Source organism: Poecilia mexicana, unplaced genomic scaffold (genome assembly GCF_051168715.1).
Source record: "Poecilia mexicana isolate PSO_F unplaced genomic scaffold, ASM5116871v1 scaffold_11, whole genome shotgun sequence".
Lineage (NCBI taxonomy): Eukaryota > Metazoa > Chordata > Actinopteri > Cyprinodontiformes > Poeciliidae > Poecilia > Poecilia mexicana.
This window is the reverse complement of record NW_028263380.1, coordinates 12,797,408-12,811,678: the sequence shown is the minus strand read 5'-3', so window position 1 is coordinate 12,811,678 and position 14,271 is coordinate 12,797,408. Positions and strand designations below refer to the sequence as shown.

At 39.9% G+C, this 14,271-nt stretch overlaps 1 protein-coding gene across 2 annotated transcripts in view; it reads right to left on the bottom strand.

The window, feature by feature from the left end:
* The window catches only part of LOC106918162 (uncharacterized), a 45,199-nt gene that overhangs the window by 25,012 nt on the left and 5,916 nt on the right, over window positions 1-14,271 (bottom strand). For both annotated transcript variants that reach the window (XM_014987707.2, XM_014987708.2), the window contains exons 2-6: window positions 3,063-3,131; window positions 1,395-1,419; window positions 1,249-1,266; window positions 990-1,058; window positions 57-193 (exon numbers count right to left, since the gene is read on the bottom strand). In XM_014987707.2, the coding sequence (XP_014843193.2) occupies window positions 57-193; window positions 990-1,058; window positions 1,249-1,266; window positions 1,395-1,419; window positions 3,063-3,131 (318 nt within the window). The remainder of the gene's footprint in view (window positions 1-56; window positions 194-989; window positions 1,059-1,248; window positions 1,267-1,394; window positions 1,420-3,062; window positions 3,132-14,271) is intronic.

The window sequence follows — 14,271 nt, the reverse complement described above, 5'->3', positions numbered from 1 at the left end:
AACACCTCACTCTAGATTTTCATTTAAATAGTCATTTAAAGATGTCTGATACTTACAAAGTAGTGAAAGCAATGGCTTTGTGAAAATGTGTGGCATAAAATTGTGTCCCTGGTGTATGTATCCTTACAAACATGGCAGAGGTAAAAACTTAAATCAGGCTTTTGACTGAAACACAGAGTGATCAGAGACAGGCCTGAAAGAAAATAGAAACGCAGCAATTACCCCCAACAGAAATAAAACCTCCAAGTAAACCAAAAATACACAAAACAGTCTGCAACCAGACAAGGTGTGAAGTCAGGAACTAGGAGGTCGTGACCTATGCACAACCAAATGTCAGTGCACTCTGCATCAATAAACACTCACTAGGAATTTTATGAAGAAGAACAAGAAGAAGAATAAAAATCCACAACAGGAGCAGCTACTGGTGTCAAGAAACGATTCTAGGAAAAATTATTGTTCCCGCCTTATCATGTTATTCTGTTTTCACTTTTTATTACAGACCTAAGCCCTTTAGATCAAACTCCTTTTCATATCAGATAAAAATCCAAAGTAAATAAAATACGTAGTTTTTGGATTATGTTTTTTAATATTTTAAGAGGGGGGAGTGGGGGAAACCTTGGCCCTATGAGAAAAGTTTTTCTCTCTTACCTTGATTACAAATGAGTCAAACTCAATGCCTCAGAATTATTTTGGTGACAAAATCAGACTCTCATGAAGTGGTAAAGAAAAGAGCACCAACCACTATGAAGCTAATCTTGCTCTAAGACTCCAAGTGATACGTTTATTAAACAGCTAACTTCAGGTTGGCTAATCCAGCAAACATTTTATCCAGCTAATGTCTAAATATAGTCAGTTATCATAGCTGACTTGTATCTGTTTCAAAATTCAAAATATAATACAGATAGCACTCTTATAGCTATTACACTTTGTAGCAGCAAAAATTATGTAAATATGTACTGCAGAAAATGGAGAAACTGCAGTATACTCACCAACAGCAGATCTCTGAATCTCAACGTTTTTGCACTTTGGAGCCACAAATACAATGTAGGGTATCCGGTCTTAAAAAGAAACATTACAGATTAATTTCTATGGACAAAACATAAAATGTCATTTTAAAATTAACAGTAAGAATGTTATAATGTACTCTTGATTTTTAACAAAATTTGTATTTTTAAAATTAAAAAGCAAAAAAAAAAAAAACATCAGATGTGGTCAAAACTATAAAACACATGCAAAAAAAATACTTACAAGTGCAGGGTATGAATTCTAAGAAAGGAGGAATATTTTATAAAAAAGAAACAAAAAAAGCAATTTTAATACACAAAGTATTCACAAAACATACATAAAGGACATTTTGAAACAGACACAAGGCAGCTAAACAGAGTGAATGTTACCTTTTTGGAAAACATCTCGAAGCATCTGGAAAATAGTAAGGATAAATTTTATTAAAAGGCCATTGTCAAGAGCTTGTCTTTCTGGCACTTTCCAATTTCAATAAGCTAGACATTTTTCTTCATTTCTGTTTAATTTGATATTGTTAGCTTACTGTAAAACAGGATGCAATTTCAATATAAAACACATTTCAATCAGTCCAGGTCTTTCTGAAAATTACACAGAGGTAAAAAATTTTACAGGAAACCTAAATCATAACACAGTCGTGTCAAAGTCACATGCTACAGTATATGATTCATTTTAACCACTTTAGAAAAATCATTGTTCATAAAAGGCCTATACAAGTCACATTATTATGTTTGTCTCAAAAATATACATGTGTTTCAGCAACAATTCTAAACGCGAGTTTTTCACAAAGTGATTTATCTTTGAAGCTTTTTGTTGTTGCGCACTAGCCAGCCCCACCCACTTCTGCTAAACTCCTGGGCTGACTGGTGACCAGCTCCCCAACCAACGGTACCGGAAAAGCCCTAAACCCCACAAGTCGTACTCCAAGTTATGGTTTTTGGGATAATCTGTTTATCTGTTGGTGTCGAGAGACTCATCTAGCCACTAACTATCTACTATCCAGGCGTCATGCCCTTCTTCAGGTAACGAAGAAGGGCATGACGCCCACTTCCGCTAAGTGGGTGTCATGCCCACTGGAGCAATCAACTGAGTTGGAGCAATCAACTCAGTTTATTGCTCCATCAATCGATTGATTGAGTTGACTGATGGAGCAATGAGTTGATCGATCAACTGAACTGATTGATCAATCAACTGATCAAGCATTCCCTCGCATGCAGTTATCAAATCAGCTGACTGATCAATCAGCTTCTAATTGATCAATCAGAAGCTGATTGATTCAAGCAGAGTGCATAGAATCAGCTTCAGCTTCTCATTAACTGTGAATTCCTTGTCCATCGACCAAGTCTGTTGCAACAAATGGAGATCTCTATAGGGGAGTCAAGGACGGCCGTCTAATTTGGAACCATGGACGAGGGCAGTTGGCTTCTCCCCCTTTCAGCTGTGCAGAGTCTTGGTCTCTCCTTAGTTCCGGGGCGCGTTCCTCTGTAGGTCTTCTGTCTGCATCACTTTTTGACTTCCGACTTCTGCAGTTGAGACTTAGCACTTTCTTCCTCCCCAGAATGTTTTAGACTTTCTCAGCCCATGATTGTGGGGACCATTTATTAAGCGACTTCTCAACCGCACCGTTCAGCTACGCGACTTCTCAACTGTTCCTGTTTAGCTCCCATTTCTCCTTTTCAATCGCCATCTGGAGTTACTCCCAAATTCACTCTTGCTCAATTTCCAAGTTCCTCTTTGTTGTTCTGCATTCTTCGTTCTGTTCTGACCCTGACTGACTTGTACCTTTGACATACTTATAGCACAGTACTAAGGTTACAAAGTATTCCAACACACATTACAATTACATTTCATTCTTATAAGATTAATTAAAAAATGACTTTAAATAGAAATATAAGGATTAAGAAAGGTATGCCAATTCCAGTGCTCTCAATATGTTGTTTAAGGTAATTTTCCCACAAATTACTACATCAACACAGTCTTTTTTACCTTTAACACACACCACAAAACAAAACACTTTGAGAAAGATTAACTGCAACTCTCACCTGTTTATGTCCTTTTAAAGTCAGATGTTGCTTAAATTGATGCAGCGCTTCAAATCTTTTGCAACAGATCTAAGAAAAATAAATAAAAAAGGGGCAAATTATGTAAAAATTAGATTAATCATGCAATTATACAAAAGTGATACATAAAAACTCAAATACAACTAAACCAAAACAAACAGAATTGTATAACAATCAGGGTCAATGCAGAGGAAAGAGTAAACAAGTTGGGAACATTACAATTTGGAAAAAATGTGCCTCTTTTCTTTACAGTAGAGTAATGACTAGCTTTGTCCAGAACAGCGAGCAACTGCTAGGAAAAACATGAACTTGGAAATAAGTTGAAAAATTTACTGAAACGTTTTTAAATGGTTATGCAGCCTTTCTGACATTCTGCAGGAAAACTCTAGTATGGGTGCATTTATAATAAGCTTTAAAAACAATAAACTATTTAGAAAGGGACAAGGTGCAGAGCAAACATAAACCCATCTCTGATCTCCACTTAGTGCCAATGAAGAATTATGTATGCACAGGAAAACAATTACCAAATAACTATACACCCAGCATCTAACTTTACATAAAACAGCACCCATATCTTACGATGGTCTCCCTTCTTGCTGTGACACGTTCATGAACTATGCTGTACCCGTGCGACCAAAACGTCATGATGTGGGATTTTTTGGTGTACATATCAATGTGTGGTGTGTATATTTAAAGGGGCAGTGTTTCACTTAGAAGTAGTTCTCATTAGCTCAGCAGATGCACAGTTCCACCAGGTGTTTGCTAATCTCTCCTGACTAGTCTTAAGGACCTGAGTGGGGGAGTGTTCTGTAACGTGGAAGTTTGGAAACTGCAGCTACGAGGAGGACTTTTGTCCCTAAAGGCTGCGCTCCTCACCCCCGCAAGCATTTTGCACAGCTGTATGGTTGCCAAGGAAAATTCAAGGATTTCACAAAAATGCATTAGAATCAAAACAGAACTCGAGGTACGTTTTTGATGAAAGAACATGATGTAAAGCTCAAAAAAGCTGATTTTTTACCCAGTGCTGCCCCTTTAAACCTCACACTTACTCGCTCAACAAATATTCTGGCTCTGTGACTGTGCTTCCAACTTGATAAAGTTAATTTAAATGAATCACAGCACCAATTAAAGACAGGTATCTTTTCAGAGTACTTCTTGCAAATACTGCATTCGCTTGGTTGAATAATCTTCAAACAAAAATACTGCACAAAGCAGCAGACACTACAAAACAAAGAAAACTTTAAAAAAAGAAATATGTAAAAATTCTTTGGATGCAAAATCCCTTTAAACATACAAATACTTGTTCATTTTAAGACATTAGACATGCACTTTACAATGAACTCGGTTGCACTATTCACACGTCGATTGCACTATTCACACATTGATGACAACAAGCTAGGGATTGTAGCCACACATGCATTGGGGAAGCCCACTATATTATGCCATCAGCCCTTCTGCCCACCACCAGCAGGGATGGTAGGTGAGGTGCCTTGCCAAATGGCACAAGGCCATACACGGCTGGGGTGGGGGCTCAAACTAGCAATAAAAAAAATAAAACGCACATCAGTGGATGCATAATCAGCTCAAAGCATGGCAAAAGGGCAAAAAGAAGGATGCAGAGTGCTGGTAAAATGCAGGGACACTTTGCAAACTTCCAAGCCCCTTTTTGTCTTCGTTAGATCTAGGTATGGCCTAATTACCCGTGTCAAGGCATACTGAGATATACAAAAAGTCACAATTTCAAAATCACTAAAATGTTCCGTCATAGCGTTCCTGTGGTATACTCAATTTTGTCTAGCCAGAGATAAACTGTAGGGCAATTCTCACCTGTCACGTGCAGCTGCACTATCACATCCTCCAAAACAAGCATCCCTTCATAGCTACAAGCTCTGCAAAGCTCAGTGACGTTTTAATCCATCTCTTCCTTATCTTCTTCTGTCACACTCCACTCTTGATCTTTATCCAACATATCTTTTTGCGTTAGATACGTTAACATATCTTACCAGTACCTTCATCATATAAACCAGATTTATAGTTGAGGCATTGAACTCAGTGCAGCACGGCACGGCCAACCTCATAATCAACACCCCTGTGCATGACCTCACCCACTGTTGTGGCACTTTGTTGTGCGAACTTTGTGTTTTGCTCTATCCGCTCAGTAAATGTCTGCACACTGGCAAAACTCCGTGGATATGCCATCACTGCAACCAAAGCTCTGTGAACACATCCAAGACGGCACACTACTGGTACCAGGCAGTTTTTAATCAACCTCACTCACTGAAAGAGTTCTTTTTGTTGTAGACCATTTACTCTCCACAAACCTGCACAGAAGCTAAAAATCTAAAGTTGCTGAGGCAATTTAACAAAAAGACACAAACGGAGTAGCTCTCATTATTGTCCTTGAGAATTTTAAACGGCACAAACCTATCCAAAGGACTTCTGATATACATTTACATGCATTACAGGCAATGCATGTAAAGTACCCCACCAGATACACAAACAAACTGGACCACTGTTACATCTCATTCCACACTACAGACACAAAATGAAAACCCCAAAGCCAGTGGCCAGGACTGATTAATCAAAACGGATGTCACAGGACTGATTTGACTGCACAAATTGTAGTCCGCTTATATCTTCAACCACAGCTATGTGCAAACCAAGATGTCACACTTACAACAATAATAAACCCTGAAGAAGCTGTGTAGAACCAAAGAAACCTATTGTAGGGTAACCCTTGTAGGTACCCTGCAAGGATACCCTTGCAGTACCCCTGCCAGGGGTCTTCAAGTCTGCCAACTAAAGGAGCCCATCTCCTCACACTGTAATGACCCCCACTATCCAAATGGCCAATAGATTCTTGTGTATGTTTGAAAACCAGTAAGACACCTTCAATCCATTTGGCCAGCAACAACTCTACCAACTATTCTCCTTCGGGTCCTCTATTTGCATCAAAGATCTCGGAAGAAAAGGTAAATGAATTCTCTCAGCATCAAAAGACCAGGAAAGCTACAGGAGCTGATGACAATGCTGCCAACTTGTAACCACACTTCATTCTGGTTTACCTTGATCACCCAGGATATACCAGAATCCAACCAAGCCAGTTTCAGCTTGGTCTTAAATTGAATACCACCAACCCAGGTATCCTCCACCAGAAGCTAGAGGATACCTGCTTCTGGTGGAGCAGGTATCCTCTAGCTTCTTACCATTACTGGGTCACAAGCTTCATAACTAGCCACCAGCAGAAAGCTTGTAGCTTCTTGCTGTTGGAGAAATCAACCCTCAGCAAACTCCTGAGTTTCACCACTGTCACTTCTCTGATCAAGAACAACCTGAATGTAGACAGAAGGTGGATTTACAGGTCCACTCATAAGGCCTTAAGCGCTGGTCCTATTTCTCTGGGCCACAAGGTTTGATATAAACTTTGGCCTTTGTGTGTTTTCAGGCAAGCCCTCAGGTCGGCTCCAGAGTGTCTAGTCATCTGGCTGTATCCTATTCTGCAAACATTTCTCATATAGCACAAGCTATAGAGACACAAAGAAAATGTTATAGACTTTAAAAACTAATGAGTAATACATATATGGAATGATATAAAAGTTATTATTCACAACCTAACACCACTGTTCCACTCAGAAGCACCTGGACACTGACTTGCTCAAGTGTAGTGATGACTATGGATTTCCAGGGAACACTTTTCCTTTGCCTACCAAGAACTTCCTGTTCTTAGGAAATGCCCTTTTCGCTTGACATGAGCTGTTCTTCACAGTTGCACTGTTCGGAGGAAGGTTCGGACTGTACTTCTTGTGGCAACTAAAGGGAAAACCTGTTGTCATCTACACAGCCATTATTCCATCTATCCTAAGCACATCCATCATTGTGCCTATGATGGATAATCATTACCCATCATAGACTACAATGAAGTGTCAGATCTGCAGAGACGATCAGTACGGTCGTCGCTCCACCCAGAATTAACAGGGGTCAAGGACAGATACATCTCTGCAGACGCCACGGGTTTGTTCAAACATCACAAGAACTAAAGAAAATCAAGAGAAAACAGAATATAGCATACAATAAAAAAATATATACAGTCACTATTCAAGGGACGCTCTGCCAGGAGCGTCCCTTGAACTGATAAATTCATTAAATGGGTCTATATGAAAAAGGATTGAAAGATTACCATTTTCCTCAGTCTGAGCCAAGGCAGATTTATTATATTTTTCTGAATTTACTAATCAAGTGTACAAGTAATTTCCTAGAGTGCCCCTTAGAAATTATGACCTCAAATGACAAGAATCACAGATGAGCAAATGCACAATAGAAGGCCTGTTACACTTTAAAGATCAGTTTTGAAACTTCTTTTTCTGATCCACAGAAAGACAGGTGACACTGATCATGACTAACGTTACCAATTAGACAACTGATCAAGATAAATCTATTAATAAAAGATACCTTTTCCATCATAACATTTGCAATGCACATATTCTTTTACTACAGTCATTTTTGTGTAGTTTTTCCACAAAGACCACAGTTCATATGGACAAGATTCAAGGATTTCCATCAATGAACACATTTGTTTTGACAAGATCAACACAAAATCAACTTTCACATCCATGTTTTTTCAACATAATATTGTGATTTCTGTATAACTACACAACTGTCATTTACAACAACAGGTTTCGAGTTAAAGCAAATCCAAATGTTCAGTTGTGACCGAATTCCCTTTCAGGTTTGCCATTACTGTTTAGTTCTTCAGTGGTGCTTAGTCCAAATGGTGATAGCCCAGTGTAATGTGTCGAGTTGATGTGCCCAGTTCTTCTCTTTTCCTCCCTTGTACAGGTCCGTGCGTCCGTCTCATGCTTCAGTTGGTCAACACCGGTCTCCTTTCAGCCCCTCTATTTCCGAAACGCTCACCTGCGATCCATTTTCAACACGACACTACAAGTCAACAACCTACATTAAAATCCAGTAATCTTTGGATTATAGATACTTTAAACATAATTACTACTTTGATTATTAAAATTATAAATAAGTAATGCTGCTTCACAACATTTTTTTCCCCAATCAGTGACATTTCTTAATTTCGTATTTTGTATCACAGCAGGTCATTTTTTATTACTCCATCTTTACATCACCCATTGGAGAGAGGCCAACTCCACCATACTTGACAAATGTTAGATTAGGAAATGGTATTCTAACAGCAACCAGCCACGATATTAAATCCCTGTGAGATTAAATGATCTGCAAACTAGAACAAAATTCTTTAAAACCTCAACCCTTTGGTGTTCTTGTGAACTCGAGGCAAAATTAGAGCTCTGTAGGCTGCAGACACTGAAAGAAAAACTATTAGCCTTCCCTTCAAAGTTCCCTTGCTTCTTCCAGGCAAATGCAGAGTAAATAAATAGGAGGGACTATTTGATCTTGTCCAACATCTCCTGTCAGTAGGATGTACCCAAAAAAATTGTCACTGTCCATGCAACTTCAATGCTGCTGAGAGGAATAAAAAGTGGCAAAAGGGCTCAATTGGAATTTGAACAAACAGATCTTCCAAAGAGCACATCATATGGCAGAATCTGCAACCAGAGAGATTCTCTTGCGTTCTTAGCTCAACATACTAGACTTGCTTTTGGAGGCATAAATCGTACAGAAAGTAAGGCAAGTGGATTAATGCTGTGGCTGATCAGAGGGCAGTTCATCTTTATCACTGACTGGCTTAGTATATTTGTTCCATGTCGCAAACCCAGAAAATCTATGATCCATAAACGTTGTTTTATAGAGCCCTTATTTGCAAATAAGAGCATGAATGACTTGATTTACAGACAGAACTCCAACATACATTTGCTTTTCAAATACAAATGCTGATTCTGTGTCAACTCTAAAACCCACTAACCATTATGTCAACATAAAACATAAGAGTCAAAGACATTAATTTAGATTCTTCAAAGAGTTATTGAAGATGTTGATGGCTGTTGGAAGGAAATATCTTCTGCAGTCGTCTGTACTGCACTGAATCTCAAGAGGCCTCTGACTGAAGATGTTCTGCCTTCCCAAAATAATCTTGTGAAGAAGATGGTCAGGGTTGTCCATAATTTTCTTGATCCTATGAAGAATCCTTGTTTGCATAATCCTCTCCAGAGGTTCCACAGTCGTCCCCAGAACAGAAACGGCCTTCTTTATCAGGCTGTTGAGCCTTTTTAAGTCCCTGGCTCTGATGCTGCTGCCCCAGCAGATGATGGCAAAAGAGATGATGCTTTCAAGAACAAACGTATAGTAGATCTGCAGCATTTTGGTGGAAACATTGATGGATATTGGCTTCCTTAAGAAGTACAGTCTATTCTGCCCCTTCTTATAGATGGCGATGGCTTCACTGCTGTGTCTCTAGTCCAGTCTATTGTCAAGGCGAACACCAAGGTATTCATCTTCCTCAACCACCTCTACTTCTCCCATGATGGTGTTATAGAAATTTAATTTAAGAATGAGAATCTGTTTCAATAATAAGAGAAAGATCAATCTTTGACTTTAAGTTTCTTCATTCGAAGGCAAAAGCATTCAAAGACCAGTCTCACTGAATGCAGTCAGGAGAAGAGCCCTGAACATACATTACATGGTTAAACAGCCACAGCCAAAAAAAAAAAAAAAAGAAAAAAAAAAAAGGGGCACACCCAAAGTCTGATCTTATCTCTATTGCCAGTCCTTATCCCCACCTTATGAGCTGTCCCTCACATGACAAAGCAGTCCACCAACTTTCTGTACTCGGCTTCTCGTCCATACATCCAACAACTGCAGAGTCATCTGAATATTTCTTAAGATGACATAAGTCGGATTGTGCTAGAAGTCTGAAGTGTACAGGGTGAAAAGCAATGGTGAGAGTGCAGTTTCTTGTGGTACCCCTTGTGTTGCTGATCACATCGTTAGACACACAGTTCTTCAGTCACAAACTGTGACCTATTTGTCAAGTAGTCATAGATCCAGCCGACTGTTGAGGCCTCCACCTGTGTCTTCTGGAGTTTCTCCAAATGTGGATCAGGCTGAATTGTATTATATGCACTAGAGAAATCAAAAATCATGGTCTTCACAGTCCAGATGACAGTGAGTTTGTTGAAGCAGGTGTATGATGGCATCTTCAACTCCATGGTGATAGGCAATGATATGATATGAGCTTGTCTACTTATTGAGGTGGGCCAACAGGAGTCTCTCCAAGATCTTCATGATGTGGGATGTCAGGGCAACAGGCCTATAGTCGTTGATAACTGATGGGTGAGTTTTCTTTGGTACCGGAGCCAGGCAGAATGTCTTCCACAACAGTGGAACCTTCTTGAGTCAGGCTAAGGTTGAAGAGATGTTGCAGAATCCCCTAGAGCTGCTGTGCACAGGCCTTCAAGACTATGGGGCTGACGCCATCCGGACCTGCAGCCTTGTTCCGGTTTAGTCTCTCCAACTGCCTCTTCATACGACTTCTAGATACAGAAAAGTGGGAAGGGGAGGCAAAGGGAGCAGCAGCATCTCCCGATTTGGATGAAGACAAACTTGTGGAAACAAAAGAGTCCATGACTGAGGTGGAAGATATGACATCTGATGAAAGCAGTGGGTCAGAGGAAGGTGAGATATCTGTATGGATGGGGAAAGGAGAGGAAGATGAGCTTGTTCTTGAGCTGAACTTGTTAAAAAATGTGTCCAGCTCATTTGCTTTGTCCAGGCTTCCATCCATCTGAACCTTCTTTTGTTTGAAGCCTTTAATCTTCATCCCTGACCACACATCTCTGATATTGTTCCTCTGCAGTTTATTCTCCAGCTTCTTTGTGTACTTCCCTTTGCCGCCTCTTATCTTGACTTCGAGCCATTTCTGTATAGTCCTCAATAACTCCCCGTCTCATTCCCTAAAGGCTCTTGTTTTCTTGCTTAAAAGTTCCTTTAGGTCACCGGTGATCTGGGGTTTGTTATCAGGGGATGGTGCTGTCCACACAGAAGTATATAGCCAGTCACACTCACTCATGGCAATGATGTCATCTCTATGTGGTAGTCCAGTGGGATGCTTCAAAACAAGCCTGAAGGGGCCCTTCTGCTTCCTGTGACCATTTCCTAACAGCCATCTTCCTAACCAGGAGTGAAGCAAGAGTTCAATGTCTGGACCACAGAGACATCACTTCACAGTAACATGTCCTGGATGACACTACCTGTCATTCACAAACACTGCTAATCCACCTCCCTGCTTTGTCCTGCTGCTCTTTAAATCTCTGCTCGTATAGTCATTAAGCCTGGCAGAGAGATGTTGGTGTTGGGACAGTCCTACAGCCATGTCTCCGTAAAACACACAATACTGCGTTCCTTATACTCTTGCTGAGTTTTTGTCAGGGGTTGAAGTTCATCCATTCATTTTGACGCTGCTATGACGCCTTGACAACGGCAGCCTGTCCCAAACTGTGAGCGTTTGATTGTTTTTTTTTTTACCATTATTGAATTTTTGTAGTAATTTTAAAATTAATTTTAGAAATGAACATGACAGCCGGTCTAGATAATTTCTTCTTATGAACTTTTTAATGGGACTATTTACGTTTACGTCAAGCAGCCTTGCCAGACTCCCCCGCTAAAATTGCATCAGCAGACGGAACTAAAGCATGAAAGCCTCCTGCATGGAGTTAAACCTGATATACCACCGGAGCTGCACATAAAAAGACGATGAGGCTGCCGGGCTAGTGTGAAGCACACAGGCCAACAAAATGGAAGAGTTGGAAGCACTCTCCAGGACACAGAAAGAATACAAGGAATGTAGCATCACATGCTTCTCTGAAACGTAAAATTAAGACGCCTGATTCAGCGGTAGTCCTCCCCAGGTTCCATATCATCCGCGCTGACAGAGACACCAAAACCAGCGGCTGTCATGGTGTATTCCCATTGGTGCAATCTGGGTCATATCCACGTCAAAATTCTTGTATATTTTGTGATGTGGTGCGGAGAGAACCAACTTCTGCTTAATGTAAACAAGACCAAGGAAATGGTTGTCAGTTTCTGCAACAGAGTAGATCTTTAAGCACAACATAAAAACCTCAAAACTGCACATCAATTGTGACAAACAAAACAAGTAGCAAGGAAAATGTTACAAAAACAATGCACAGACACAAACAGAAAGTCAAACATTCCCCAAGTTAAGTCAACCTGACAACCAGTTTTATTTTAACCAAAATTATGCCCGCTTATATAGACAACAGATGACCTAAAGTGCCACAAGAAAGTAATATGCAGGGCTCCATTCACTTTTTGTAAAGAAAGTTCAGTAGTTTCTTTTCCCACTCTCAAAGAGCTAAACATAATCTGTGTTCACACTGCAGCCTGAAGTGACCCAATTCCGATTTTGACGTAATGCGACCTGTATTTGATCTTTTAATGACAGTTTGAACAACTCGGGTCAGATTCTTTTCAAAAGCGACACAGACCATTTGGGTATCCGATACGCATTAGATTCAAATGCGACCCAACATCCAGGTCGCATTCATCCGACTTGAACATCACAGACACTTGACAAATCTGATACTCGCAAGCGGGAAGAAAAAACAAACAACTGTGACGGACTATAGTGAGGATTAAGTTGTTGATATGCTTTCTCTGGTTGGACAACAACTTCAAATATATAAGCTACGCTCCACTTTTAACATCCATGTTTACGTCCGCAAACACTAAGCACTTCTTTTTATAGCAGTTGGCAGAACACTGAGAACGCTGACAATATTGCACCCTCTACTGCGCATGCGGGACACTTTCAGATCGTTTGCCCGTTCACGCGGAACACATGCAGGTCACATTTATTTGGAAGTGTAAACGGCTATAGTAAAAAAATCCAATTTGACAAAAAAAAAAAAAAAATTGGAATGGGGTCACTTCAAGATGTGTGAATGCATCTTGAAGTATGAACACAGACAAAATTGGTCTTTAAATAAACAAAATGTTTAAAAAAAGGGTAGAGAGTGTAAAGTCTGTAGCACAAAGATGAGCAATTACTTCTACTGTAAGTGGCCATCATTATGCATTTGGAGTTTAAAGAACTGAAAACTGTTGTGAATATTACAGTGTAACAAAAAAGTTTAGTTTTTTTTTGTGCCAAGATCAATCCAATTGATCAAACTACAAACTCAGTTCTAAAGTCACATAATCCAAAATATCAAAAACAATGTTTAATAAATGATAGTGACGTGTTTAGGTTAACATAAATTTACTCAACAGCTGATTTGACCTTTTTTTGCCTTTGCAAACCAATCATGATAAACAGAATTTGACTTTGGTGGCATTTCTGACCAACACACCACAAATTCTCCATCAGACTGATGTCTGGGCTTTGACTTGGCCACTCCACAACATCCAAGTTGTTGTTTTTCCAGTATTCTTTTTCTTTGTGTAGCTTTAGCTGGAAGCTTCAGGTTGTTGTCTTGACTAAAAATGAATATTCTCTTAGGCCATAGATCTCTTGCAGAGGAGACTAAGCAATTTCTTCCTCCTTTTTGGATCATACGCTTCTTCAGCCCATTGTTGTGTAATGGCTCTGGAGACTCACTTTCTCTCCCTATTGTTTCCAGCATCTTGTCAGATGGCCAAAAAGACCAAAGAACTTTCTAGACCATGGAGTCTCCCATATGCTTTTTGGCAAAACTCTATTCAAGTCTTGACATGAGTTTTCTTCAACAGTGGATTTCTTCTCACCCTCTCAAAGTTTTGACCGGTAAAAATCTCAGTGAGCAGCTGCCTGCAGAGTCTCTCCCATCTCAGCTATTGAAGCTTGAAACTCCTTCAGCATAAGATGTCCTCTTTCACTGGTCTCCTTCTTGCACGGTTACTCAGGTTGTGAGGACTTTAGGCTACATATTCCCTCCATTTCTTGATTAATTAAACTGAACTCCCAGGGATGTTCAGTGCCTTATATCCATCCTCTGACTTGTACTTTTCAATAACCTTTTCTCTGATTTGCTTGGAGTGTTCTTTTGTCTTCATGCTGAAATGGTATCCATGAATATTCAACAGATGAAGGGACATTCCAGACAATCACAGTATTCAGATAGTCTACAGTCCACTCAATGTGAGATGACGAGCACCAATTGACTGGATCTTTGTTGAGTTAGGTCAGGGGTCGGCAACCCGCAGCTCTAGAGCCGCATGCGGCTCATTAGCGATGCCCTAAAGGCTCTCGGGACCTTTTCAAAAATGTTTG